The following is a 24785-nucleotide window of genomic DNA, read 5'->3' on the forward strand; positions in this document are numbered from 1 at the left end:
CTGGGCAGACCTGGCCAACGGGGCTGAGGCCGCCAGGACACATCAGCCAGGCGGTCACCCAAACCGCAGGAGAGGCCGCCCAGAGAGGGAATGCAGACCGAGAAGAGGGCTGAGGACGCAACTCTGGAGAAGCACAACGGAAGGGAAGACACAAGGCTGAGAAGGCAGGGCAGGGGGCCATCCAAACACAGGGGCCTGCAGGAGGGAGGGCACCCACCAGAGCAGAAGCACGTGCAGAAACGCACGCATGTGCTCACATGTACACCCCCACACCGTGCAGACACACGCACAAACATGCCATATGCACGCGGATGCAGACACATGTGCGTGCCCACGCCCACTTGGGGCAGCTTGCTGGTTGCAGACAGAACAGTAAACAGCAGACACCACATGTTTAAGAAGTTTACAGTGAAGGGACAGAGCGTGGTGGTTGAACTTTGAAGGGGACATAACATAAAAACCAGAGACTTGTTTAGATTTGATTAATTCATCCAACAACTACCCAAAGACTACCTACTCTGATGGGGGCACTACCATGAACTACAGGGCAACAACCACTGACTGTCAATCTATTTCCTAGATTCTAAGATGTCTTCACATTTCTGATTTCAGTGGGAATTTAACATAATACCTCCCACACAGGTATGTCTGTCAAAGGTGCTAAGGACCAAGGAAACATAGCACACAAATGATGACAGACTCAGAACCGCAGTGATCGCTGAGGAGGCTGTAGCCAGACACACACGAGGAACACTGAGTGGAGTAGGGCCAGTCTCCTGGCACCAAGAAAGATCATTTCAGAGAAGGACAGAAGGTCAGCATACCCAGTGCTACAGAACACAGATGTGACCAGGACCAAACCCCTTGGCACCAGGCAGGTCTGCAGAGACCCTAGCAAGAGCCAACTCGTGATTCTGGGGCTAAAAAGGCTAACATGAAGAGATGTGAGGAGACGGGGGGCACTGAAGACACACTCGGCACAGGACGGGGACACCTGCTACCACGTTCAAAGGCTAAGAGCAGCATGAAGCCAGGATGAGAATGATAAAAACTGAAGAATGGAAGCCTTGAAGAGCTGCACAGAGTGGAGTCTCCAAGAAGCCGTGGAAAGTGTGGTCCTTGGAGCTCAGGGAAGCTGCCCAGCCCCAGGGGCAGCAGCTCATGCTGAGGGCTCCACAGCAGGCCATCCTAAGCAAGCTCCTTACCATCCCTGTTGCCTGTCGGTACCTATCAATACCTTCCAGGTGGCACACACATACCATTTTAGATGCTGAGGGCATGAGACAGACAAAACCCCTGGCCACAGAGCTCACGTTTTAGCGGAGAGACTGACAAGTAACAACTAAGGAAAACTGAGAACCGTTCAAGAAAAAACAAAGCAAGGAGTTGGGGAAGGGGAGGCAGCTTCAAAACGGGTGGGCAGCAAAGGCCTCACAGCCAACGTCCACCTGAAGGTAGAGGAGTGGGCCGGGTGGGTAGCTGGGGTGGGAGGAGGGGACATTTCAGGCAACAGCGAGAAGAGCAAAGGCCTCCGGGTAGGAGCGTGGGGTGGCAGGTGACAGCAGTATGCCCAGTGGGGAGAGAGGAGGCCAGATCAATGAGGGCGAGGGAAAGCAGGACTCTGGCTCTTATCTTGAGAGATGGGCCACTGGACAGGAGGGTCCAAGCGGTGAGGTCACATGATCCAAGGTCAGCAGTGGCAACCAACCCTCAGGCAAGCCCTGTTCTAAGCACTTTAGGTACTGTCACTCACCAGCTCTCACACAGCACTGTGAGAAAAAGTTAAGGATAGAGAAATGAAGCAACTTGCTCGAGGTCACACAGCTAGAAAGTGGTGGAGCTGCTTTACCACCCAGGTAAGCTGGCTCCAGTCTGTACTGCCTCGGGATTACAGTCTTGCAGTTTAAAAGAAACACTGTAGGTCCAGAAAAACCCCAGGTGGGTGGACAGTAGGAGGAGCAAGGGTGAGAGCAAAGAAAAGAATAAAGAGGCTCACCGGGAGCTTGGACCAGCATGTCACGCTGGAGGTGGTGAGAAACTGTCCTGAGGGTTGCATGGAGGCCTAGGAGTGACTCCATACTCAAGGACAGAGATGTCACGTGCAGAGGTGGTGAAGGCAGCATGGGGAGTGTTTGGGGTGAGTGAAGATCACAGTTTAGGTTTACACATGGCTACTTGGCATCAAAGTAACGCGGGGGGATGTGGAAGAGGCAGCCACAGGCATAAGGCTGCAGCTCAGAAGGGAGGCGAGGGCTGGAGATGGAGATGCAGATGTCAAGGAGAGACAGCATTAAAGCCAGGAGACTGGACGAGATCACCAAGGAGTAGAGGGCAGCTCCAACCTGAAGCCGAGACTGGGCAAACCAGTCAGACTCACTTTCGTACCCCCAAGGTCACGGTTAGATTATAAAACCCCTGGGAAGTGCCCTGCACAGTGGCTGGCCACAAAAGGCTCAAAGGGTGGCTCTCCTGCCATCGGCCTCACTACTGCTTCAGCTGACTGCACACACGGATGCAAACCTTGCTTGCCAAGTGGACCATAAGCCAGCAGCAGACTTGCAGCAGGCTCCCCTGGATCCTGACACAGGGTAAAACCGAGACGCTTGGACAGTGCCCTTCACTGGAGTCCGCTTGCTGGGCTGGCATGGAGGTGCCGTCTGTGATGGTCCAGCGCTGTGGCTGCTGCCTTTCGCTCAAGCCTCTCGGCGCTGCAGCCTCCCGCCCAACCCAGCAGCAGTATGACCTCATCCCGTCCTTTTGTCATCCTCCATCGGCCTCACATCCCGCACTTACAGGCGGCACTGCCGACTGGCCATTCACTCCCTCTGGTGGGTGACCGCCTGTAGCAGGGTTTGGCCCACTCTACCGCCGCCAGGAAACAGGATCCCCGCCTAGCGGTTGGCCTGGCACAGTCCCCAGCCCCAGAATGGACTGTCGTGCACCGGGTAACAAGGTACATGCAAGCATGCAAACGACAAATCAAGTTCCTACCCTGAGCAACCCAAGTCCATCGGACGACACCTGACAGGTACCTCTGTCAACAGGTTGCCACCTTCCACTTATTTCTATCATGGTCATTGTTACGACAAAACCACATCCTGATCACCTACGTGACACTCAGTCCGTGAGCATTTGGTGAAGACGGGCGACTTCTCAGATTTCCCAAACTGTGTTACACCCGGCAGGGTCCTGGGCGAGCACCGCCCCTGTTGGTACCTTTCCCGCCTGAAAGCCATCTACGGCTTCGGGCACGCGGGACGAGGGGCCTCCTCACACCCCGGTGTCTGCCCGGGCGGAAAGCGACCGGCGCGGCGCCCCCCGGCCCGGGGCCCGCCACCGCCCCCGGCCCAGCCCAGACCCCGGCCCCCGCGGGCCCCCCGCCCGCGCTCCGAGGCCCGTGGCCATGATGCTTCACAAAGGCCGGGACTCGGAGAGGCCAGGCCCGCCCGCGCCCCCCCGCCCGCTCGACCCCGGCCCGCGGCCTCGGCCCGGGAGGGAGGGAGGGGAAGGGCGCGCCTCACGCAGGCCGCAGCGCCGCCCGCCCGCCCGCCCGCTCGGCCGCGGGGCGCCCCTCGCGCCCCGCACCTACCTCCGGCGCCCGCGGCCGGCGCGAGCTGCCCGCAGCCCAACTGCAGCGGAGATCCCTACTGCCCGGCCGCCGCCGCCACCGCCCTCCAGAAGGGCCGCGCGGGCGCTCTCCAGTCGGCGGGACCCGCCTGCCGCGCGGGGCGAGCGGAGGGCGGACCTTGGCGCGCGCGGCCAATCCTGCGCGCGGCCGCCCCGCATTGGGGGAACCGCAGAGCGGGCTGCAGAGGCAGCCAATCGGCGGCGCGCGGCGCTCCCGGCCACGGCGCGCGGCCCAATGGCGCGGCCACGTGGGCGGGACCAGGCGCTGAGGCCGCGGCCGCGCTAACGGTCGCCGCCGGGGCGGGGCTCGCGGCGCGGAGGACGGCGGCCGCGAGGGGCGCCGGGAACGGGGAGCGCGGGTGACGCCGGGAACGGGGAAGCGCGGAGGACGCCGGGAGTAGAGGGTGCCTCTCCTGTGTGCACGGTGAGGACGAGACCGTACACATAGAGACATCACCCGTTTTCCATTTAAAAGCATTAAACGTAACCACTAGGGGAAAAAAGACAAGTGTGCGCAAGTGTCTGGCACTTTTCCATTTGCTGATCCTGCGCGAGGAACCTTGACAAAGGTGCTGAGCCGTGGAACAGGGACCGCTCTTGCTGAGGCGGGAATTCCCAGGAACGCCGGGAACACGCTCTCCCGTCTGCAGCCGGCACGGTGGCTGCTGCAGACAAAAGCCAGGGGTGCTAGACAGAGGGCAAAGAATGAGAAACAGACGGGGGTTGTCAGTTTGTCAGAGTTGCAGAGTTCCCACCCGCCCCAGACTCTCACTAACGGCAAAGTGAATACAGTGATTTTTCAAGAAATAACCTGGGAGACCCCTTCACCAGGTGACCTAAGGTGCACACGACCAACATCAGAGGATGCACTTGAAAGTCGTGTGTTGCTTTGTGTGTTAATGATGCCTCGATTAAAAATGAAAAAAGCACCAGTAAAGGGACGTATGGACGGCTTCCTGAGAGGGACATATATCCACATTAAAGCCCCAAAGGCAAAACCTGAATGTAATCGTGAAGAAAGATCCAGCAAACCCCTTCTACCCAAAAAACGGGCCAGTGCTTTTCAGAAAGTGTCAGGATTGTTCAAGTCAAAGACAGACTGAGGAGCTGTCTTGGACTGAAGGAGAGACAACTAAGTGGGATGAGGGGTCTGAACTCAGACAAGGGTTATTAGCAGGACAGTTGGTAAAATTCAGAAAAGGTCAATGCTAATTTCATGGTTGTAATACAGTTTACTGTGGTTAGGTAAAGTTACAGTCGGGAGGAATTGTGCAAAGGATATTGGATTCTTTGTTCTATTTTTTTCAAGTTTGTGGCAAGTTGAAATCATTTCCTACAAAAAAGTGGGGCAGGGGTGCTGCAGGTGACTAAGCTGGAGGCCTACCCAGGCCCTTCCCTCCCTGCCTGCCCCTCTGCTTGTCAGGCTGCGCCAGGGGACAGCACCAGGAACCCCAGTGGACACCGAGCCCTGTAAGGGTCTGGCTTCTGGACTCAGCCAGCTGCTGACTTTGTCCAGTGCAGTCAGAGCCCATGGGAACCCTCAGCACACCACCCTCCAACTAGCCACCTCGCCACACTTTGTTGCTTGGTGAGGTGGGGACCCTGCCTACCCCAGTCAGACCTGAAACAGCCCTGCACACTACAGCCAACTTCCACTCGGCCTGGCACCAACTGGGTGATGGACAAGGACCTTACCATGGGACCTCCCCACCATCCCCACCTGGCTCCAGCCTTGGAGTCACAAAGATCAACACCTGGAAGTTGGAACTCCAGCCCAAGCTGGGGGAGGAAACCTTTCCCTCTGGAGAGCGTGGATGATGCCATCTGCTGGCAGATGAGACCAAAAGATGGGATGATGGGGGGATGGGGGGGCGGTCTCTGTGGGCAGAAGGCCAGGAGCCCAGGCCCGCATGGGATTAGACCCAAGGTCTCCTGTGTCCCTAGGCTGGCCATGTGTGCTCGTAGACATGCCTCTGCCTCGCTCAGCTCCACGCCTCCAGCCTCTGTGCCTGCACACCTCCACTTGGCTATCCTGGAGCCGGAGAACAGAAGCAGCTCATCTGGGAAGGGGCAGAGTCTCTGCCCAGGAGAAGAGACCCATGTTGGGGACTCAGGGATCAGATGCATCTGGTGACAAGTACAGAGGCCTTTCTGGGCATGTCAAAAGCAATTCTAGGAGACAGCTTCCCAGGGTCCCAAACCCACCTACAGCACCGACCTCACTTCCAGACACTGGCCTGAGCCAATGGGGCCTGGGAAGGGCCAGCACTGTCATCCTCAGCTCTAACATCTACCTGGCCTGGGCATCAGGATACAGGGGTAGACAAGAGAGGAAAGGTCCCGACTTCCTGGAGCTCTTGTTCCGACAGGAAGACACAGAAGAAACAGTCAATCAAAATGCACAGCACATCAGACAGCGCTTTCTGTTACAGAGCAGTGCAGAGCAGGGACCAAGGGAGGGAAGACTGCCTTAGACAGGTCGACTGCCCGGGACTTCAGCAAAGACCTGCGGGACACGAGGGGGAGTGCGGTTTGGGTGTCTGGGGAAGGAGCCCTTCAGGCAGAGGGGACAGCGAGAGCAAACGCCCTGGAGCAGGAGCAGTGGCAAGAGCCAGGGCAAGTGAGGCGAAGGCAGGGGTGCCAGGCAGCAGGGTGAGCCGGGTGTGGCAGGACCCTGAGGACCACCTCGCCCTCATCCTCTTCCCTCCTGGCCTCGTGGCTCTGCCTCCCCACCCACCTGGGGACTGAGGGGCTGTTACTGTGTCTCCCCAAGCCTCAGTTTCCTTGTGTGTAAAGCAAGGTCACAATTTTTTAATCTTGCTTGGGCTGCCATAACAAAGTACGACAAGTGAGGGGCTTAAACAACAGAAATTTATTCTCACAGTTCTGGAGGCTGGACGTCTGAGAGCAGGGTGTCACAGGGCCCTGCTCCCTCTGAGGGCTCCAGGGGAGGATGTGTCCCGGCCTCTCTCCCAGCTTCTGGGGTTCCTTGGCGTGAGGCAGCCCAGCTCCAGTCTTCACAGACGTCTGCCTGGGTGCCTGTCTGTCCCTGTGTCCACGTTTCCCCCTTTTTATAAGGACACCACTCATATTGGATTAGGGCCACCCTAACGATCCCATTTGATTGATTACCTGTGGAAAGACCCTAACAAGATCACATTCTGAGGTATTGGTTGCTGGGGTCCAACATATCTTTTGGAGGGCACACAACTCAGCCCATAACAATAGAAACAAGTCTTGGGCTGCCCCTTCCTCAGGGGCTCCAAGCTGCCAGGGAGCCCAGGGCAGGCAGGGGCAGAGGGGACCATGACAAGTGTGGGGAAGCTTTTCCTGTGCAGGCCCGTCCCTGGGGCAGCGGCAAACATCTGAAAGGCTCTTCAGATGGCTTTGTACCCAGTCCAGCGGCGCCCCACGAGGGCAGACCTGCCTGGCCAGGGCAGGCGCTGGTGTGGGGACCTGGTCCATTCCATGGTGCGGGGTGGCCTGCTAAAGCTGACAGAGGGTGTTGGCAGTGCCGGAGCTGGGAGCCTGGCTAGCCATGGCTCAGCTGGACACGTGGGTGGGGGGCACAGGCTGCATCATACTGGGAGCCCCTTCATGCCTGGCTGTGGGGTGGTGAGCAGGAAGGGAGAAGGGATGGAGAGGCAGGTTGGGCCCAATCAAGGTCTACAGCCCACCCGAGCTGTCACTGCACTGAGAAGGCCAAGTTGGGTCGACCGCCGAGGCGGAGGGAAGCCTGAGTGTCAGCATTGGACACAGGACCCCCGAATGCCCGGCCCCAGCTGGGGACAGGAGCTCCAGGTGCTTGCCCAAAACAAGGGCCCTGGGGTAGGACAGACTCCACCTGCTCTGTTACCTGAAGCCCAGCCCTTCCTGCCATCCCCTGGCCTCCACGGTCCAGCCCATGTGCACGGCTCCCCGGGGCTCCCACCTGCACCCGGATGAACTCCTGGCTTCCGTCACAGTGCTCAGGAGGCCATGAGCAAAAGGGAAATGTGGAAGAGCCCTGCACCGGGGTCTGGGCCCCAGGAGCTCCTGGGGGCTCCCGGACAGCAGCTCTGGTCATCCTGTCACAGAGTCAAGGGCCTGGAATGCACTGGCTCACCACGGCCTCAGAGTTTTATTATCAGCGTCTCACATTTAAGTACAGAGTCTTATTATGAAGTTTAACTCCCTAGGAGAAGGGAAATGGCAGGGGCAACTGTGTCCCCTCCCTGAGATGGGCCTGCCCGGAACCCATGATCCCCCTGCACAGATGGAGGCCTGAGAGCCTGCTGAGGCGGCCCATTGCATATGGATGCTCCCTCACAGGATAGCTCCATGCACAGGACCCCTCGGCACCCACAGAACCACCGGACCCACCCAGCGGCCTGTGCCTCTGCTATGGAGGAGGTTTTCCTCATTCAAATGTGGCCTGTGTCCTCTCCAAGAGCAGGGCTGGTGGTCAGGAACTGGCTACGCCCAGGAGAGGAGGGGCCGCTTTGAAACAGACATCCACTCTTGTTGTCGGGATCACAGCAAGACTCACTGGCCAGAAGCACGTGTGGGTGTTGAGAGGCACAGCTCTGCGTGTCTGGCTCGCATGGGGGGTGCATGCCTGGAGCGTGTGTGTGTCTGAGCACGTGTGTACACGTCTACTGCCTGTAACGTGTGCGCGCATGCATGATGGGTGTCACGTGTGCCTTGTGTGAGCTTCTGTGCATGGGCCGGGGGAGGCACAGCACACCTGGGCCTGCCGTACACCTGGCCATGGGCCTCTGTCATAAGGCTGGACCCCGAGCTTGACATGGGGATGCAAACAGTTCACACACATCAGAGGGCTCTGGCCCTGGGGGACGCTGGCCGAGTCACAGGCAGTACCTGTGACAGGGCCTCCCGGGAGCCCCGGCCACACCCGGGTGGGGGTTAGCTCTGCAGCCTGAACTCGTGGGTGCTGGTCTCCCAGCAAGAGGGGTCCGTGCCCAGCATGCTTCGCTCTGTGAAGGTCACGTGCCCATCTGCATCCACAAGGATGACCGTGTTGGTTCTGAAAGAGAGCATGGGGCCTGTGTTCAGCCCGCTGCCCCTGGACCCCTGCACGCCAGTCAGAGCCCCAAATGGATCAGACCAGAGGTGCGAGGGGCCTTGCTGGGCACTGGCCTGGCTCGAGATGGGTCACAAAGAGCAGCAGCCTCTGTCTCGGTGAGCAGAGGGTCCCCTGTGAGGCATCAGGGCCTTGAGCCGCAGGTCCTGCAGGCCCCTGCCCACAAGTCCTATCACCTCCCCTCTGAAACACCCCCAGGCCGCCCTGCCCACCCTCTGCAGCATGAGCCCTGATTGCCCACCACTCTCAGCAGGGTAGGCCCTGGGCTGACCAGGCACCTCCCTGCTCAGAACCCCCAGGGCTCCCAGCACCACCACCGGGGACTGCCCAGACACCTGCAATGGCTTCTAGACAGGGTGGAGGTGGGGAGGAGCTGGGGAAGATGGGCTCCTCCAGGGACAGGAGGGCGCACCAGCGGCCCATCCGTCGTACCTGGTGCCGTAGTCCGGGCAGCGCACACACACAGCTGCGTACTTGCTAAGTATGGGCTGCACGTACTCCCTGCCCTGGTCCTCAATGGCTGGGTCTGGCAGCTGCCTGAAGGACAGAGGAGGGGTCACCACTGGCCGCCCCAAACCTATCCCCGCCAACGCTCAGCCACAGCCCTGCAGCGCCTGAGGAGCCCACCAGCCTCAGAGAGGGGCTGGGGGAACCACAAGGGTTGTTCCGGGCACTTTCCAGGTCAAGGCCTCGAACCTCCATCTAGCCTTTAACTCAGGGCTCCATCGTGGGGGCCAGTCCCTGTGCTGGGGCCACCAGGAGCTTCCCAAGGCCCAGGGACACGAGCTCATGGGCTCTGTCCAGTCAGAGCCGTGCAGGCCCTGTGGAAGGACAGTAGCCACCTCTCAGAGCTGGGGGGGGGGGGGGGGGGCGTGTGTGTGTGTGTGTGTGTGTGTGTGTGTGTGTGTGTGTGTGTGTGGCACAGCACTCACGCCTCTTCGTTGTTGAGCACGTCCAGAAGCTGGGCGGCCAGGGCGTCCTTGGGGAGCGCCTGGCCCCGCTCCACGGCCTCCAGGAAGAGCCGCTTTCCGAAGCACAGCTTCCTCCAGGGTGTCTCCAGCAGCGCGTTGCTTAGCCCGTAGGTCCCTGCAGGAGGGGTTGGCTCGGCCAGCGTGGGAGATGGGGGGGACTCTGGCTGGAACTCCACCCACCCGCCCCTTCTCTACATGCGTCCAGGAACTCGCCAGGCCTTGGGGGTGGGTGATCGGAATCAACAGCAGAGGAAGGTCCGTCCATAAGTGGGGGAGCCCGACGTGGGGGTCCACCTGAGAAGGTCAAGGCTGGGAGCACCACAGCCTGAGGCCAGGAGGCGGCCCACCGGGGTCAGCCGGGGTCAGGGAGCCCGCTGACCTTGGCCGGCCCGAGGCGTAGGCCAGGTCCCTGGCTGGGGGAGCTGTAGGGGCTTAGAGCAAGTTTCTCAGGACAAGTTCTCAAGAAGAGTCCCAGTCTCAAGGTGGAAAGGCCCCCAGAGCCTCTTCTCAAAAGAGGCAGCAGGGGCAGCCAACCCAGAGCCATGCGGCCTGAAAAGATGCACCAAGGACAGAGAGCCACTACCCTCTGCTGCTCCCGGACTCTGGGCCAACTCTGACACGACTACTGCCACTTGGCACTGTGGGGCCCATAGTCACACCGCCAGCCACGGCATCACCACACTGTATCCATCAGACACCTGGCAGCCACATGCAAAGAACAGAGCAGGACCCCCACTGCGCACCACACACAAGAGTCCATTGAAAACGTCTCAAAGACCTGAACATGAGAGCTAAAACCAAATAGGGGAAAAGCTACACAACCTCAGATTAGGAAATGACTTCCTAGATGTGACACCAAAAGCATGAGCAACAACAAAAAACCCCCATAAAACTGGACTTCATCAAAATTTAAAATGATGTACTTCAAAAGAGACCAACGAGAAAGGGGAAAAACCCACAGGATGGGAGAAAATAGTTGCAAATCATGTAACTGATGAGAGACTTGTATTTAGAATATATAAAACAATTCAATAACAAAAAGACAACCCAATTTAAAAACAAGCATAGGACTTGAATAGACATTTCTCCAAACAAGATACACAAATGACCAACAAGCACATGAAAAGCTGCTCAACGTCATTAACCATCAGGGAAATGCAAATCAAGGCCACAGTGAGACCGCACCATACCCCAGAACAGCTGCGATCAAAAAGTCAGACAGTGACAAGTCTTGGCGAGGATGGGGAGAGACTGGAACCTCATAAGTTGCTGCTGGGAAAATAAAATGGTACAGCTGCTTTGGAAAACAGTCTGGCAATTCCTCAAAAGGTTAAATGGTTACCTTATGATCCAGCAACTCCACTCCTAGGTCCACACACAAGAGAAATGAAAACGTTTCCCCACAAAAACATAACAAACGTTCACAGCAGCATTTTCCACAATAGCCAAAAGGTGGATACAACCAAGTGTCCTTCAGTGGATGATGGATAAACAAAAGGCAGAAAATCCACATGATGGAATATTATTCAGCCATAAAAAGGAATGGAGCCCTCACTCACGCTACAGCATGGATGAACCTTGAAAACATTACACAAAGGGAAAGAAACCAGACACAAAAGGCCACATATTGTCTGCATCTGTTTATGTAAAATGTGCAGGATAGGCAAATCCACAGAGACAGAAAGGAGACTAGTGGTTTCTAGGGGCCGGGGACAGTGCCAGTGGGTGTGGTTTCTTGGTGAGGTGATGAAAATGTTCTGGAGTTAGATTTTGGTGATGGTTGCACCACTTTGTAGATAGAGTAAAACACCTGAAGGCACACTCTAATGAGTGAACTGTATTACACGCGGTTATGTCTCAATGGAGCTGTTGTTTATTTTTTTAAGGGACATGGATCAGGCGCGGCTGGCTCAGGGATGAAATAGGATGGAGTTCAAAAGAATTCCTTCTAAGCAGCAATTTAGCAGAAAAGAAGCATCTCTAGTCACAGTTGAGGGCATCATGGGGTGGTTTCCAGATGCTTCCACAAAGGCCACAGAATTGCGGGGGAAGGTCTCTGCGTCCTTTTGTGCCTTTTAGCTTCCAATTCTCTCCAGACAGCCAGGGACTCGGTACAGGGGGAAGGCAACCTAACCTGTGTGCAGCCTCATGTGGACCGGGTGAGGCCATGGCCACTACTGGGCACAAGGTACACGAACGGCCGAAAAACAGCACCAGGATGGAAATCAGCAGGGACCCGGTCCCTGAAAGTACTGGGGTCCCCACAGGAGCAGCCCCACCCTGTGCCACCCGCCAGAGCAGCCTCACCTGGTGCCAGGGCAACAGGCTCACGCTCCCCCCGGTTTCCATAGTAGCAAATGACATCTCCCTTCTCTGTGCTGCGGACCAGAGGGGAGACAGGGTCAGACAGGAGCCACAGGGCGTCCCCAACCCTCACTGCCTGGCAAGCCCCACAGCCCGGGCCCCAGCATTCGGGTGGCACCATCCGTGCAGGCACCACTGTTGCTGAGCTATCTGCCCCCCACCCTGCCCAGCATCTCTGTGTGTGCCAACATGGGCCTGGCCACACCCCAACTGCCACTTCCCCACGTGGCCCCAGCCTCCTGCAGAGTCCCAGCAACCTGACTCCTGAATCTCACAGCCAGCGCAGGCGCCCTAGACTCGAGGGCCTGCACCTCCCTGGGGGACCTGCTCCTCCCGCCTCTAGGACAGGCCCCTCTGCCCCTGCTCCTGCCCTGCTCCCAGCTGGTCTGCCCCACCCCGGGCGGAGAAAGCTCCCGGCCACCATATCCTCTGGCGATAGGGCCCATGGGTGGCATGGACAGCGTCATGGCCCCAGGAGCCGTCTGCCGAGCCCCTTGCAGAACCCGACGTGAGCCTTGCCACCCACTCTGCCCAGCACTCGGCAGTGCCCGACCACCATGGGGCCCGGGGTCTCTGTACCCAGCTGTGCCTGCACCACCTTCTCCACCGGGGCACTTCTGCCACCAGACCACAGGGCAAGTGAGGTATGGCTCAAAAACGGGCTCCTCAGCCACAGAAGCGGGGAGGAGACGAGACGGAGGGGCCGATCTGGCCCGCGTGCACCCCCGGCCCTACTCCAGCTCCCACAGCAGGAGCTAGCGGCCCTCACACTGCCCCAGCTTGGATCCCTGAGTCCCCAGGACAGCGGATCTGGGAGGGGCTCGGCCCTTGGGACGCTCCCTGAGCCCACCAGGTGTAATGTCCCCAGAGAGGCTGCCACAGATGCCCCGGCTCCTGCTGCCTGCCAAGCCTGCAACCCGGCCCTGTGCGGCGCCTGGGGGCTGCGTCCCCAGCCGGTAGACCCACCTTAGGTCGGCCGCTATGAGGTTGAAGCCGTTGTACAGGTGGCCCTCTGCGGAGACCTTCTTCAGGTAGGACAAGCTATCCATGTCTGAGGTCAGAAACTGAGCCACGAGTTCACCTGCATCAGGGGACACACACCCATGGCCGGGGCGGTGGGACTGAGCCCCTCTCCTGGGGAGACTGACGGTCCCCCACGGGACGGCCACACCTCAGCGACCCGGCAGCCAAGGAGGTCGGCACCAAGAACTCTGATTTTGAAAATTTTTCCTGTTGTGCCCTGACGTGGAAGTCCAGCACGAGGGGAAACGTCTTCAGTGGGGACAGTATATGTCCACCAGATGGGCAGTGACAACACGGCAGTTGGGAGCAATGCCATGGCCATAAGTGGGAGCCATATGGCCAGGCCGAGGGTGGCTCCCGGCGTTGCCAGCCAGGGGGCTTCAGGGCCCCTCCTTTCGTCACTCCTCCCATCCCTCCAGGTGCCCAGGAAGCCCCGCCCCCCGCCCCGTACCTCGGCCCCGGGCGTCCCGGTCCAGCCGTGGCTGCAGGTAGTTGGTAAGTGCCGCCAGCTTGCCCCGCGTGTTGATGCCCAGCCACGTGCCGCCTTCCTTGCCTTCCTCCATGTCCAGCCCTGCGGCAACAACAGTGTCACCACCAGCCCAGCAGCCCTTGTGGTGAAACGGGGGCTGGAACACCGCAGTCTGAGGCAGCCCCTGGGGACCATGGGTATGTGGGAGAGACCCTCTCCCGGGACAACACCTGATGCCCCTGGGAACCCCCGGCCCCTGCACAACACATCCTGGTGCCTGGGTGGGCATCAGGCTGGGGGCACAGCACCAGCTCCATCGTAGAAATCGCGCCAGGCCCCAGCCCCGCATCCCGATCAGGTATAGGGACACTGGCTGTCCTCCCTAGGCAGGACCCAGCCCTCGGCGGGCCCTTCACTAGGAGCCCCGCAGGCTGCAACCCTCCATAACCGTGGGCCCCGCCGCAGGGCCAGCAAGGCCACTACAGCCCCAGGAGAGTGTCTTCCCAGGCCAGAGGGGCATTTCACTTGACAACTGGAGTGAAAATAGCTAAGTCATTAACATATTATTATTATAACAGTAATAAGTTATAATAGTAGAAGAACTAAAAGCTGCAAAGATCTGAAAGAAGCAAAACTGTCCTTATTTGTACAAGATAGGATCGTATGTGAAGAAGATCCAAAAGGATCTACAAAAAAAACATACTGGAGTAAGTGAATACTTGGCAAGAACTGGAAAATGAAAATTCAATTAATCATTTACAACAGCACTAAAAGATTTTCAAAACACTGAGGAAAACGTTACAGGAAAGATGTGTGTGCTGAGGGATGGACGTCAGGCAGACCTAGTTAAAGGAGGAGTCTTGTTCCTTGCCCGGGAAGCTCACATGGTTAAGAGGACAGTTCTCCCAGAGTATGGAGAAAAGGGAGCCTCCTACACTGTTGGTGGGAATGTAAATTGGTGAAGCCACCGTGAAGAACAGTATGGAGGTTCCTGAAAAAACTAAAAATAGAGCTACCATATGATCCTGCAATCACACTCCTAGGCGTATACCCAGAGAAAACTAATTCGAAAAGATATATGCACCCCAATGTTCATAGCAGCACTATTCACAATGGCCACGACATAGAAACAACCTAAATGTCCACTGACAGATGAATGGATAAAGAAGATGTAGTACATATATACAATGGAATATTACTCAGCTATAAAAAAAACAATAAAATAATGTCATTTGCAGCAACATGGATGGAAATTATTGTACTAAGTAAAATAAGTCAGAAAGAGAAAGACAAATATAATATGATATCACTTGTATGTGTCATCTGAAATATGACACAAATGAACATATCTATGAAACAAACTCATAGACATAGAGAACAGACTTGTGGATGCCAAGGCGGGGAAGGGGAGGGATGGAGTGGGAGTTTGGGATTAGCAGATACAAACTATTACATATAGGATGGATAAACAACAAGGTCCTACCGTACAGCACAGGGAACTATATTCAATATCCTATAATGAACCATAATGGAAAAGAATGTACACATATGTATGTATAACTGAATCACTGTGCTGAACAGCAGAAATTAAGACAAACTTGTAAATCAATTGTACTTCAATAAAAAAATAATAAAACAAAACAGAAAAAGGATGACAGTTCTCCCCAAATGACCAAGAGGGTGACATGATCCCAGTGAAGACCCTGTGGGCTGGTGTTTATAGAAATTCATAAGCTGGCCCTGAAGTTCAGGACGTCCACAGCAGTCCCAACAAGCAGCAAAGCCACAGGGCTCACTTCAGCTGGTTCCCAGACTTGCTCAGAGGCTGCAGCACCCGAGCCATGTCAGTGGGACACAAGAGTCCACAACGGCCCCACACAGATGTGATCAACTGACTTTCAGCCAGTTTGCCGTAGTCATGCACAGGCCAGAGGAGGCCCACTGGTTGGTGCTGTGGGGACAGCCGGAGAGGTGGGCGTGGCTCAGTCCCTGCTTTGCACCGCACGCAAAGTTTAATTTGAGATACATCACAGACCTAAGCATAAACCCAAATCAGGAGGCTTCCAGAAGCACACAGAGGAAAATATCTTTACGACCTCACGATAGGCAAAGACTTTGTGGGTAAAACACAAAAAGAACAAGTCACAAAACAGAAGATAAACAGCACTTCATTAAAATAAAATATTCTGCTCACCAAAGGACATCATGAAGAAAATGAGACAGTGACACAATTATCCAGCAAAGGATCCACATCCAGAGCACAGAGGCCTCTGACAAACCAACAACTAGAAAGTGAATGAAGCTTCCACATCTGGCCAAACAACACAGTCCAGACAAGGAAGATACCACGGTGGAATTTCTGGAGATAAAAACTACAGTGTGTGAGATGAAAAATATGCAGAATGGGATGAGAAGCAGGTTAGACACTAAAGAAGAAAAGGTTAGTGAACGTGAGTAAAGGATATGGCGATAGAAACCACCTAAAAAGGAGCAGGGACAACAGAGGGCTTTTAAGTGAACCAAGCATAACTGAAGGGCACTGATCACTTCAGATAAACTGACACACGTGTGACTGGGGGGGGCTGAGGAGAGACAGCAGGAGACGGAGGACTTGAAGAAACAGAACCCAGAGGTTCCTGAACGCCTAACAAGTCCCCAGCAATGCTGACGCTGCTGCTACAATTCTGTGCACGCTGGGCGACGCCAGACAGAGGGAGGGGGTGGACCTTGGGGTCTCCCAGGCCTGAGCCAGGCGTGGTGGCCACGGGCCCACCCAGCACTGCGGTGCAGCAGGGCCACCCTCCCGCTTGGCAGGACGCATATCAACGCGCCAGGGGCCGCCTCCAAACCACTGCAAAGGGTGAAGGACTTGAGTGGCTGGGGCTCCCCAGCGGGATGGGCACTGACCAGGGCAGGAAGCGTGACGCCCAGGGGCCAGGACAGCCAAGGGGCCCAGGCAGCCTCACCCTTCGTCTGAGCCTCCATGTCTTCATCGACAAAGTGCCCCAGCAGTGCCTCCTGCCTCCCTCCCGAAGGATCAGCTCCTCACCCTTCACCTCACCCGTCCTGAGCAGCCCCCACTTCAGCCTCCCATGCATGCCCTGCAGCAGTGACACACACGGCCTGCCCTCTCCCCACGATCCCTTTGTTCCGTCCTAGCCCAGGATGGTCCTGGCCATGCCCACAGGCTCCCCTAGGACCCCCTCCCGTGGCCCAGCAGGCCTGCCACTGGACCTCTGGGGGAGCCATGGCCAGCCTGGCTGAAGTCCCCACACACATGACCGCTGTGCCCAGAGCTCAGGCAGCGGGGGCCTCCCCGCCAGCCCCACCCCGCACTCCCGAGCAAGCAGGTATCCAAGGTCTCCTGAGCAGCTTCTGGTGAGGCCGAGACCCAGCCTCATCCTCCTGCACTCCCACCCTCCTGCACTCCCACCCTGAGGGCCCCGCTCACAGCTCTCCCCACCTCCTTTCAGACCCCCACTTTGGTCTCCCCACTCCCATCCTCCTCCCACGCAGCACCACTGCCCGACCCCAGTCCACACTGGAGGCCTTCGTGGATGCTCCAGACGAGCTTCCAGGCTCCGCAGGCAGAGGGTCCCTGGCCCGGCCGACACCTGTCTGCACGTCCTCCGAGTGGCCCCTGCCTGCAGGAATAGGAGCTGCTCCCTCCAAGGGGCCCGCGGAAGCCACCGGCAGGGCAGGCAGGGTGCGGTCACCTCCACTCCACCCCATGGGCTCCCCATCGGCTCCCCCAGCCCTGCCAGCCGGGCCTCTGCTCCCCAAACTCAGGCCACTCTCCCTGGGGCAAGGGGTGCATGTGTCTAACAGAATCACATGCACATACACATGCATGTACACACACATGCGTGCACGCATAACCATGATGCTCCGAGGTGACCGGTCTGAAATCATGCCTCACACGAGACCAACCGCAGCGGATGGTGGATCCAAATACAACCCCCACCTTCCAGCTGCTTCCCCCGGGGATCCGGGCACGTGAAGCTGAGTGGACAGTGCTGGGTGGACAGCGGGGACACTCACCGCTGAGGACCTCGTTGTTGTTCCCCCAGAAGTCTGCAGCCCTGGAAGGCCGGTGGTAGAACTCGTCCCTGTTGGCGGCCAGGATGAGCCTGAGGAGAGAGCACGGCTGAGGGTCTCGCGTGAATGTGGAAGAGTCACGTGTTTCCTCTCGTTACCAAGACAAAGCACCTTGGTAGGCAGCAACCTGGGCAAGTTCCAGAGAGGACGGGAACCCACTGGGAGGAGGAGATGGGTGGCTGCCGGCTCAGCCCTGCTGGCTCCGCCACCCGGAACAGGGCGCTGGGCGGGCGTGTCTTCCTGCCCTTCGGTCCCTCCCCTGAGGACACCCTGTAAGCCTCCCACCAGCGCTCAGGGACTCCGAGGGCTGCTCCATCCCGCGCTTTGGGGTGTCTTTGGGAGACAGCGAGTGAGGACTTTTCTGTGTTTCACTAGTGTTTTGTATTATGAATCAAACAAGTATTTCTTTGGCAATCAGCAAAGACATCGATGTTTTCAGGGCCCTGGTTTTGAGGTAAGAAAACAAAGTTTTCGGTCAGCTTTGCCATTTAAAATAACTATGAACACAGATGGCGACTGAGTGGGCAGGGTCACCCCACAGGGTCCCGAAGACCCCGGGGTCTAAGAGTGGCCACCGAAGGACCCTCCAAGCACCGCAGGCGGGCACGGCACCTGGGGCCACAGTGGGTCTGAAACCACGTTCGCTGAGTCAGGGGTTAGATCCTCAGAAGTCTTCAGAAGTACTGTTTGCATCGACTCATTGATTTCATGAATATCGGCTTGTGGTAAAATGTGAATTAACAAAGAAACTCACAAAGTTGAAGGCAAAACCAGTGCTGGCACCCCAGGGCCCTGGAAGTCTCTCACCTGTGTGCACGTGTCACCCCCCACTTGTGCCTCCCACATCACCTCGGCCACAGGCGCTGGCACTGCCAGGGACCACCCTGGAAGCCTCACCACCCTCAGGATGCCTGTCTAGCCTGTGACCTGGCTCTCCCTCCACACAGCTGGCTCTAGGGCTGCGCCAGGTTCAGGTGCAGGGGGCGGGGGGTTCACTGTCCCTGACACAAGCTGCAGCCGCTCACAGAAGGATCCTCTGCAGCTCCAGCTGCCAGGCCCTGACCTGGACCCCATCCCCTGCCCCTTGCCATGTCTGCCCTGTCCCCCTGGGACCCAGTCCGGGACCCATCCTCGCAGAAGCTGGCTAAGCAGCAGTCAGGAGAAGGACAGCGCAATGCCCCCCCTCCCCACATGGGGAGACTTGGCTGCGGGGCCTGGGCCCCCCAGAGGGTGCAGTGGCTCCTGTGCCAGGATCAAGCGTCCTCCTTCAGGTGCCCAGCGCCCCTCACCTGCCTGCTCGCCTGACCCCTGCAGTCGCAGGGGACGGGAGGCTGAGTCCGAACCAGGCCAGTGCCGTGGCTTCTGGTTCCCATTCTTGTGAAGACTCCAGTAAGGAAAACTTAGGGAAAAGAACAAAGCGAAAGAGCAGTGCCTCTGTCCTCTCACTCCAACTGCCCATTTGTAGACAAGAAGCGAGATGTTTGCTAATCGCTAGGAGCCTGAAGCGCTGGGTTGCTTTCATCAGAGTCACTGTTTAGCCGAACTGCTGGTGGGCATGATGGTACCACGTGGAGGCTCCAAGCGAGAGGAAGCCCCTCACTCCTCACTTCCGAGTCCCACTGGGCACAGTCATGGAAAGGGTCTGTCACCATTTGAGGGGTGGGTCTGGGCACAGTCAGGGGAGGGGTCTGCACACCGCCGGGGGGAGTTTGGCAGCAGTGACAGGTGCACAGGCCAGGGTCCAGTGAAGTGTCCAGTAGTGACGACCTCCATGGAAGCCACCCCAAAGGGCAACAGCTGACCCAGCAGTCCCTCCAGGTGGAGCCAGTAAAAGCATCAACCTGTGGGTCTAAATGACATTTTGACAAAGAGGGTGGTGACGTGACAGCCATGACAGCACCATACTGACGGGAGTATGCTGGTCTTCTATGCAGCCAAACATCTACACAAATGTGGCAGCTTAAAGCAACGCCCACCCATCATCTCGGCCAGGTGCTCAGCCCCGGGGTGACACAGGTGCTGGTCGGCGGCGTCTCCGCTGTTGCAGGGGTCAGTTTCTTGAAGCCATGTGACTGGGGGCCCTGGTCTCGCCTGCCGTGCGCCGAGGTCACTCGCCTCCTGGAGGCTGCCCTCAAGCTCTGGCCACAGGCCCCTCCAAGGGCAGCAGCTTACTCCCTGAGGAGGGGCTGGTCCCTCTGCAGGCCACCCCGATGAGGTCAGGCCCACCCAGGACATCCCCATCCCATGAACTCGGGGTCCCCTGATTCGGAACATTCATCGTGTCGGCAAAATATGGAGGTTCCAAGTGCTGGGCAACCTCAGGCGTGATGGGGGGTGCGGTGCAGAGGCCGGGACCCCCCAGGGGCGACCCCAGGAGGGCGCAGCACCTGTGGGTGGGCAGGTATGCAGCCTGGAAGGCAGGTCAAACCCAAGGGTGCCTGGGGGATCATGCTGGGCAGTGTCTGGGGGGACATGGCAGTGGGATATGATGGGGGAGGGCTGCCACGTCTGGAGGGATGGGCGCCCCAATATGGAGGGCAGTGGGCTGGTGACATGGGGGTGGGGTGCAGATGAGGGGTCCATGACAGTCACGGCCCAGCCCAACATCAGGCCTGGAGCTGCTCTGCAGAGGCAGTTCACATGTACTCCCGGCCACACTGGGCTGTCTCCCCTCCCTTCCCACACCCACGAGGGCACTTGGCTGAATAGCCCACAGGACACACGCTCTAAATCGGCTGCAGCCCAAGGAGGGGAGAGAGGCTTCAAGAACCCCACAGGCACGGTGGGGCTGGCAGGGCTGGCCTCATCTTTCAGGAACTAATTCTAGGGAGGCCAGAAAACAGGTTCCCGTGAGACTGGAAAGGACAAAGCCAGGAGCGGCACCGCCCACAGCATCAGAGTGAGGATGTCCCACTCTGTCCTTCAGGGCAGAGGTGATCTGTGTAGATCAATGCTTACACACGGCAGGGATGGCCACAGACCCAGATGGAAGAGTCCTCTGCAATCAGCTGACCCTGGAGCATTACTGACACGGGTGACCTTAGCTCACAAACACAGGTGAAAACAGGTGTGATGTCGAAGGTGCCGGAGCAGGGGACTGTGTGGGTCCCAGGCCCCGGACAGGCTTTGTGGGCAGCGGTGTCCAAGTGGACGGCGGCCCTGGGTCTGGGCCTTTCCGGCTGTGGGGAGAGGACCTAGTCTCAATGATGCATGACGACGAAGCGCCACAAAGACCCACTCCACCACCCAACATGAGGACACGGACCAACGCTGCAGGGAGCCTCTGGCACAGCCATCAGAAGACACACGAGGAAATCAACTTGGCGGTTCCGTGTGATCCAGGATTTTCTGATTCTGGGTATACACCCAAAAGGACTGAAAGGAGGGCTGGGACAGGTACTTGTACACTAATGTCCACAGCAGCCGAGAAGCGGGAACAGTACAGGTGTCCGCTGACAGGATGGACGCCGACGCAAAACGTAGTCCATCCACACAAAGGAACATTATTCAGCCTTAAAAAGGAAGGAAATCCTGACACATGTTACAATGTGGATGAACCTTGAGGACATTATGTTGAGTGAAAAAAAGCCAGACACAAAAAGAAAACATATGATGCTACTTCCATGAGGGACTTAGAAGAGCCAAGGTCATAGAGACAAAAAGAAGGAGGGTGGGTGCCAGGGGCTGGGGAGGGGGATGGGAGTCAGTGTTTGTTGAGGACAGAGTGTCAGTTTGGGAAGATGAGGAAGTTCTGGTGACGGTTACATGACAGTGTGAATGCTTAATGCCGCTGAGCCCTGCGATTAAAAATGGTAAATTTGGGCTTCCCTGGTGGCGCAGTGGTTGAGAGTCTGCCAGCCGATGCAGGGGACACGGGTTCGTGCCCCAGTCCAGGAAGATCCCATGTGCTGCGGAGCAGCTGGGCCCGTGAGCCATGGCCGCTGAGCCTGCATGTCCGGAGCCTGTGCTCCGCAACGGGAGAGGCCACAGCAGTGAGAGGCCCGCGTACGGCAAAAAAAAAAAAAAAAAAAGGTAAATTTACGTCATGTATACTTAACCACAAACACACACAAAGTACAAATCTTCTCCTGACATCACTGGGTGGGGGGCCGGCAGTGAACTCAGTGATGGGCACTGGGGTGGGGGTAGAAGCTGCTGCATTGCCAGCCAGGGCAGTGACAGCTTAGGTGGGAGGGAGCCCAGGTGAGGACATCCAGGCCTCCTGGCTCTGAGCCTGCCCCCCCCACTCCAGGAGCTGGGGGCCCCTCCTTGGTCTCCGATGGGCCCAGGGTCAGCTCACCAGGCTCTCCTCACGGCCCTGCTGCAGTGTCCCTCCCACAGCAGCCCCACCCCCACTCCTCCCATCCTAGTCCCACATCACACGTGAGAGCTGCCCACCCTGGAGCCAGAAGTCCCTCTCAACCTCCAGTGCCATCAGGCTAGGACAACATTTGAGATCAATGCTGAGACCGAGTCCCAGCCCTGGAGCTGTCAGAGGCAGGTCGTGGCAGGACGCAGGCTCCCCTCCCCGTCCCTTCCGTTCCTTCTCCCTCCCAGGAGAACAGGGGTGACCTCAGGGCTTGGCTGAATCCGTGAGTAAGAACCAAGGCAGCCATGGACTCGGTGGCCATCACCGAGTGGTGTCCTCACTTGTCAGGAGGAAGGAGTGCCACTCTCAGCGCAGGAGGCGACAGCGCCAGTGATCCATCCACCTGTTGCCTCAGCCCCACTCCCGCCCTTCCTGGGGGCTCTGCAGTGGCTGCGGGTCCAGTTCTGTCAGCAGAGGGCGCTGGAGGGACGCTGCAGGGGGAGAGGCTTCTCTCCCAGGCTCTGGGTGCGGCTTCCCCAGCAACAAACGCCCGACAGCAGCCAGCGTGAGCAGAGCGGGCAGACTTCCAGCAAGTGCCCAGAGAGCTCCCGGCCGCCCGGTATGCCACGGCTGTGCCCCCAACAAGGTCTGGGTCTCAGCCCAAGGATGAAGGACAGGCTCTGCCTCGGGCACCCCGATCTCACAACAGTTTATATTTCCACGAGTTAGACATTCCCTGCTCGAATCACTGCTCCGGGGTTCTGTCCCCTGGCTGTACCCCGACTCACACGGCATGCTCTGTCGGGGGCTGTTCAGGGCCAACTCCCGGCCCCCAGCATGGCCCTGCTGCCCACTCCCCTGCAGGAAGGGGACACTGGGCACCCCTTTCTCCCCATTCCCCAGCCTGGAATGAGTTACTTCAGCCACACATCAGGTAGCACGGAATCCCAGAAGCCAGTTGAAATGTTCCAGATCTTGAGATGATGTAAACTTCTTAAGCAGTCGCACTAGTGGCTCATCTGTGATTGAGGGTCACATCCCAGCCTCATTCTCCATGTGGCTAAATGTCGGTGGATTCCCACCAGGGTGCCGGGGAATGGAGGGGCGCCGTCCAGAGCCAGGGGTCATGGGGAGGAGAGGAAACCAGACCGTGTGGCCCCTCCCTGGCCTCAGCCTCCTGCCTCCTCCAGCTGGTCCCCCAGCTTCCCTGACCCACCCCCCGCACTCTGCCCTCACCACCCAGACTGCTCACTGGCCACAGGCTCCAGCCCCACAAGCCAGGTCTCGCTCCCTGCCACTGTTCTGCTGCCACCTGATCCCCAGTCAGAGGTGCAGGGCTGTGCTGTACCCACGTCATTCCCCCATCCTGCCCACATGGCCACCTTCAGCGGCTCAGTCTTAGCATCTCTGCACATCGACTCAGGGTCCCTGCCCACACTGAGTGGCCACTGTGGGAGAGGGCAGGGCAGGGCCCGGGCAGTGTGTCCCAGGGCCTGGCCTCTGCCCCCAACCCCGCACATGGAGCCCAAACAGGCACTGAGGATGGCGTGTTCCCAAGGCCGAGCAGGATAGCAGACGCAGCACGAGGGGGTTACCTGTACGCATTTTTGGAAACGGGGCGAGGATCGAACTTAAAGAAGATGATGCACATGGGTCCCCAAGGGGTGGCTTGGCTCACACGGGGTAACGAGGTCTGCGGGAGAAGGAAAAATGAGTTGAGTAAATGGCAGACGACAGAATTGCCTCCCAAACCTGCAAAGCTCCCTTGCCCAAATGGAACAGGCTCACAACACCCAGACCCTCGCTGGACGAGGAGACCGCGTGTCGGCTGCCCTGACACTCGCCCATCCCTGTAAACACGCTCCTGGGCACTGGTCAGACATTCCCCTGACGCCTGTGACCTCGTTGGCCCTGGATTGTTGGCAATTGCTTCTGGTTCTGGGGTCTGAAATGGAACACTTCCCACCTTGGGATTCACAGGAGGATGTTCCCACCACACTGACCCCGGCTTCAAAGCCATGCCAGCATCGCATGGTGGGTGGGCGGGCGTGGTGGCTCTGGCCACCATGCAAAGAGAAGCCGAGGAGGGGCCGGAGCCCAAGGCCAGCACCACAGACACAACCGTGGCTCAGAGCCATGCAGTAGCTGCCCAGCGCACAAGGCCTTCGGGCATCCCACCCTCCTCTCACTCGTGCTCACTGGTCTGGCTGGCGCGGGTGGCAGGGTCAGGGTTCACCCCACTATTTTCCCTGTCAGCCCCCACGGGCCCTGGAGGGACCCCCAGGATTCAGCCCTGTGTTCCTCCAGGCACAGATGTGGTGACAGCCTCAGAGGACCAATTTTTGTGGCTGTGCAGCTGAGGCGCTGCCGCGGTGACAAGCACCATCTCCAGCAGCCCGGGGCGCTAGGGGACATGCACCCTGTGAGATGGGCTGCCAGCCGCTGCCCCCCCACCAGGGACGCTGGGCCACATGCAGTGCTGATGCCGAAGGGCCCTGTGCAGAAGGGTTCCCCAAGGTGATGGGAACAGGCTGGGTTCCCGCCAGGGCGGCCTGGTGGTGTCCACTGGCGGCCATCATCCCAGGAGTGCCTGATGATCCCAATACTAGTAGGCAGACTGTTGGGAGCAACCTCCCTGGTAAAAGCAACTCCAAACGCTTGAAAGAAGGTGAAAAATGTTAAAAGCAACCAAGAGCTGACAAGGTGGCGCAGGATTTAGCCAACATCTCAGAGAACACAGGAACCCAGAGAGGAAAGAGAGCAGAGTACAGCAGCGGCTCCTGCCTCAGGGCACTGGCCCATGGGGCAAACCGGGCTCTGGTGGCCTCAGGGGTGAGGGAG

The 24785-nt window shown here is 58.1% G+C and overlaps 1 protein-coding gene across 1 annotated transcript; it reads right to left on the reverse strand.

Annotated features, from left to right (window-relative positions):
* Positions 1-7766: 7766 nt before the first annotated feature.
* TANGO2 (transport and golgi organization 2 homolog) lies at positions 7767-23632 on the reverse strand. Its single transcript, XM_082852989.1, has 8 exons — positions 23540-23632; positions 17579-17667; positions 13520-13639; positions 13012-13126; positions 11989-12059; positions 9643-9796; positions 9143-9247; positions 7767-8653 (listed from the first exon to the last, which is right to left on the reverse strand). Exons 1-8 carry the CDS (start codon positions 23593-23595, stop codon positions 8533-8535), a joined length of 831 nt encoding a protein of 276 aa, XP_082709115.1. The 5' UTR covers positions 23596-23632; the 3' UTR covers positions 7767-8532.
* Between the last annotated feature and the right edge of the window lie 1153 nt (positions 23633-24785).

This window comes from Leucopleurus acutus (assembly GCF_964270905.1).
Source record: "Leucopleurus acutus genome assembly, chromosome: 13".
In the NCBI taxonomy this organism is placed as follows: domain Eukaryota; kingdom Metazoa; phylum Chordata; class Mammalia; order Artiodactyla; family Delphinidae; genus Leucopleurus; species Leucopleurus acutus.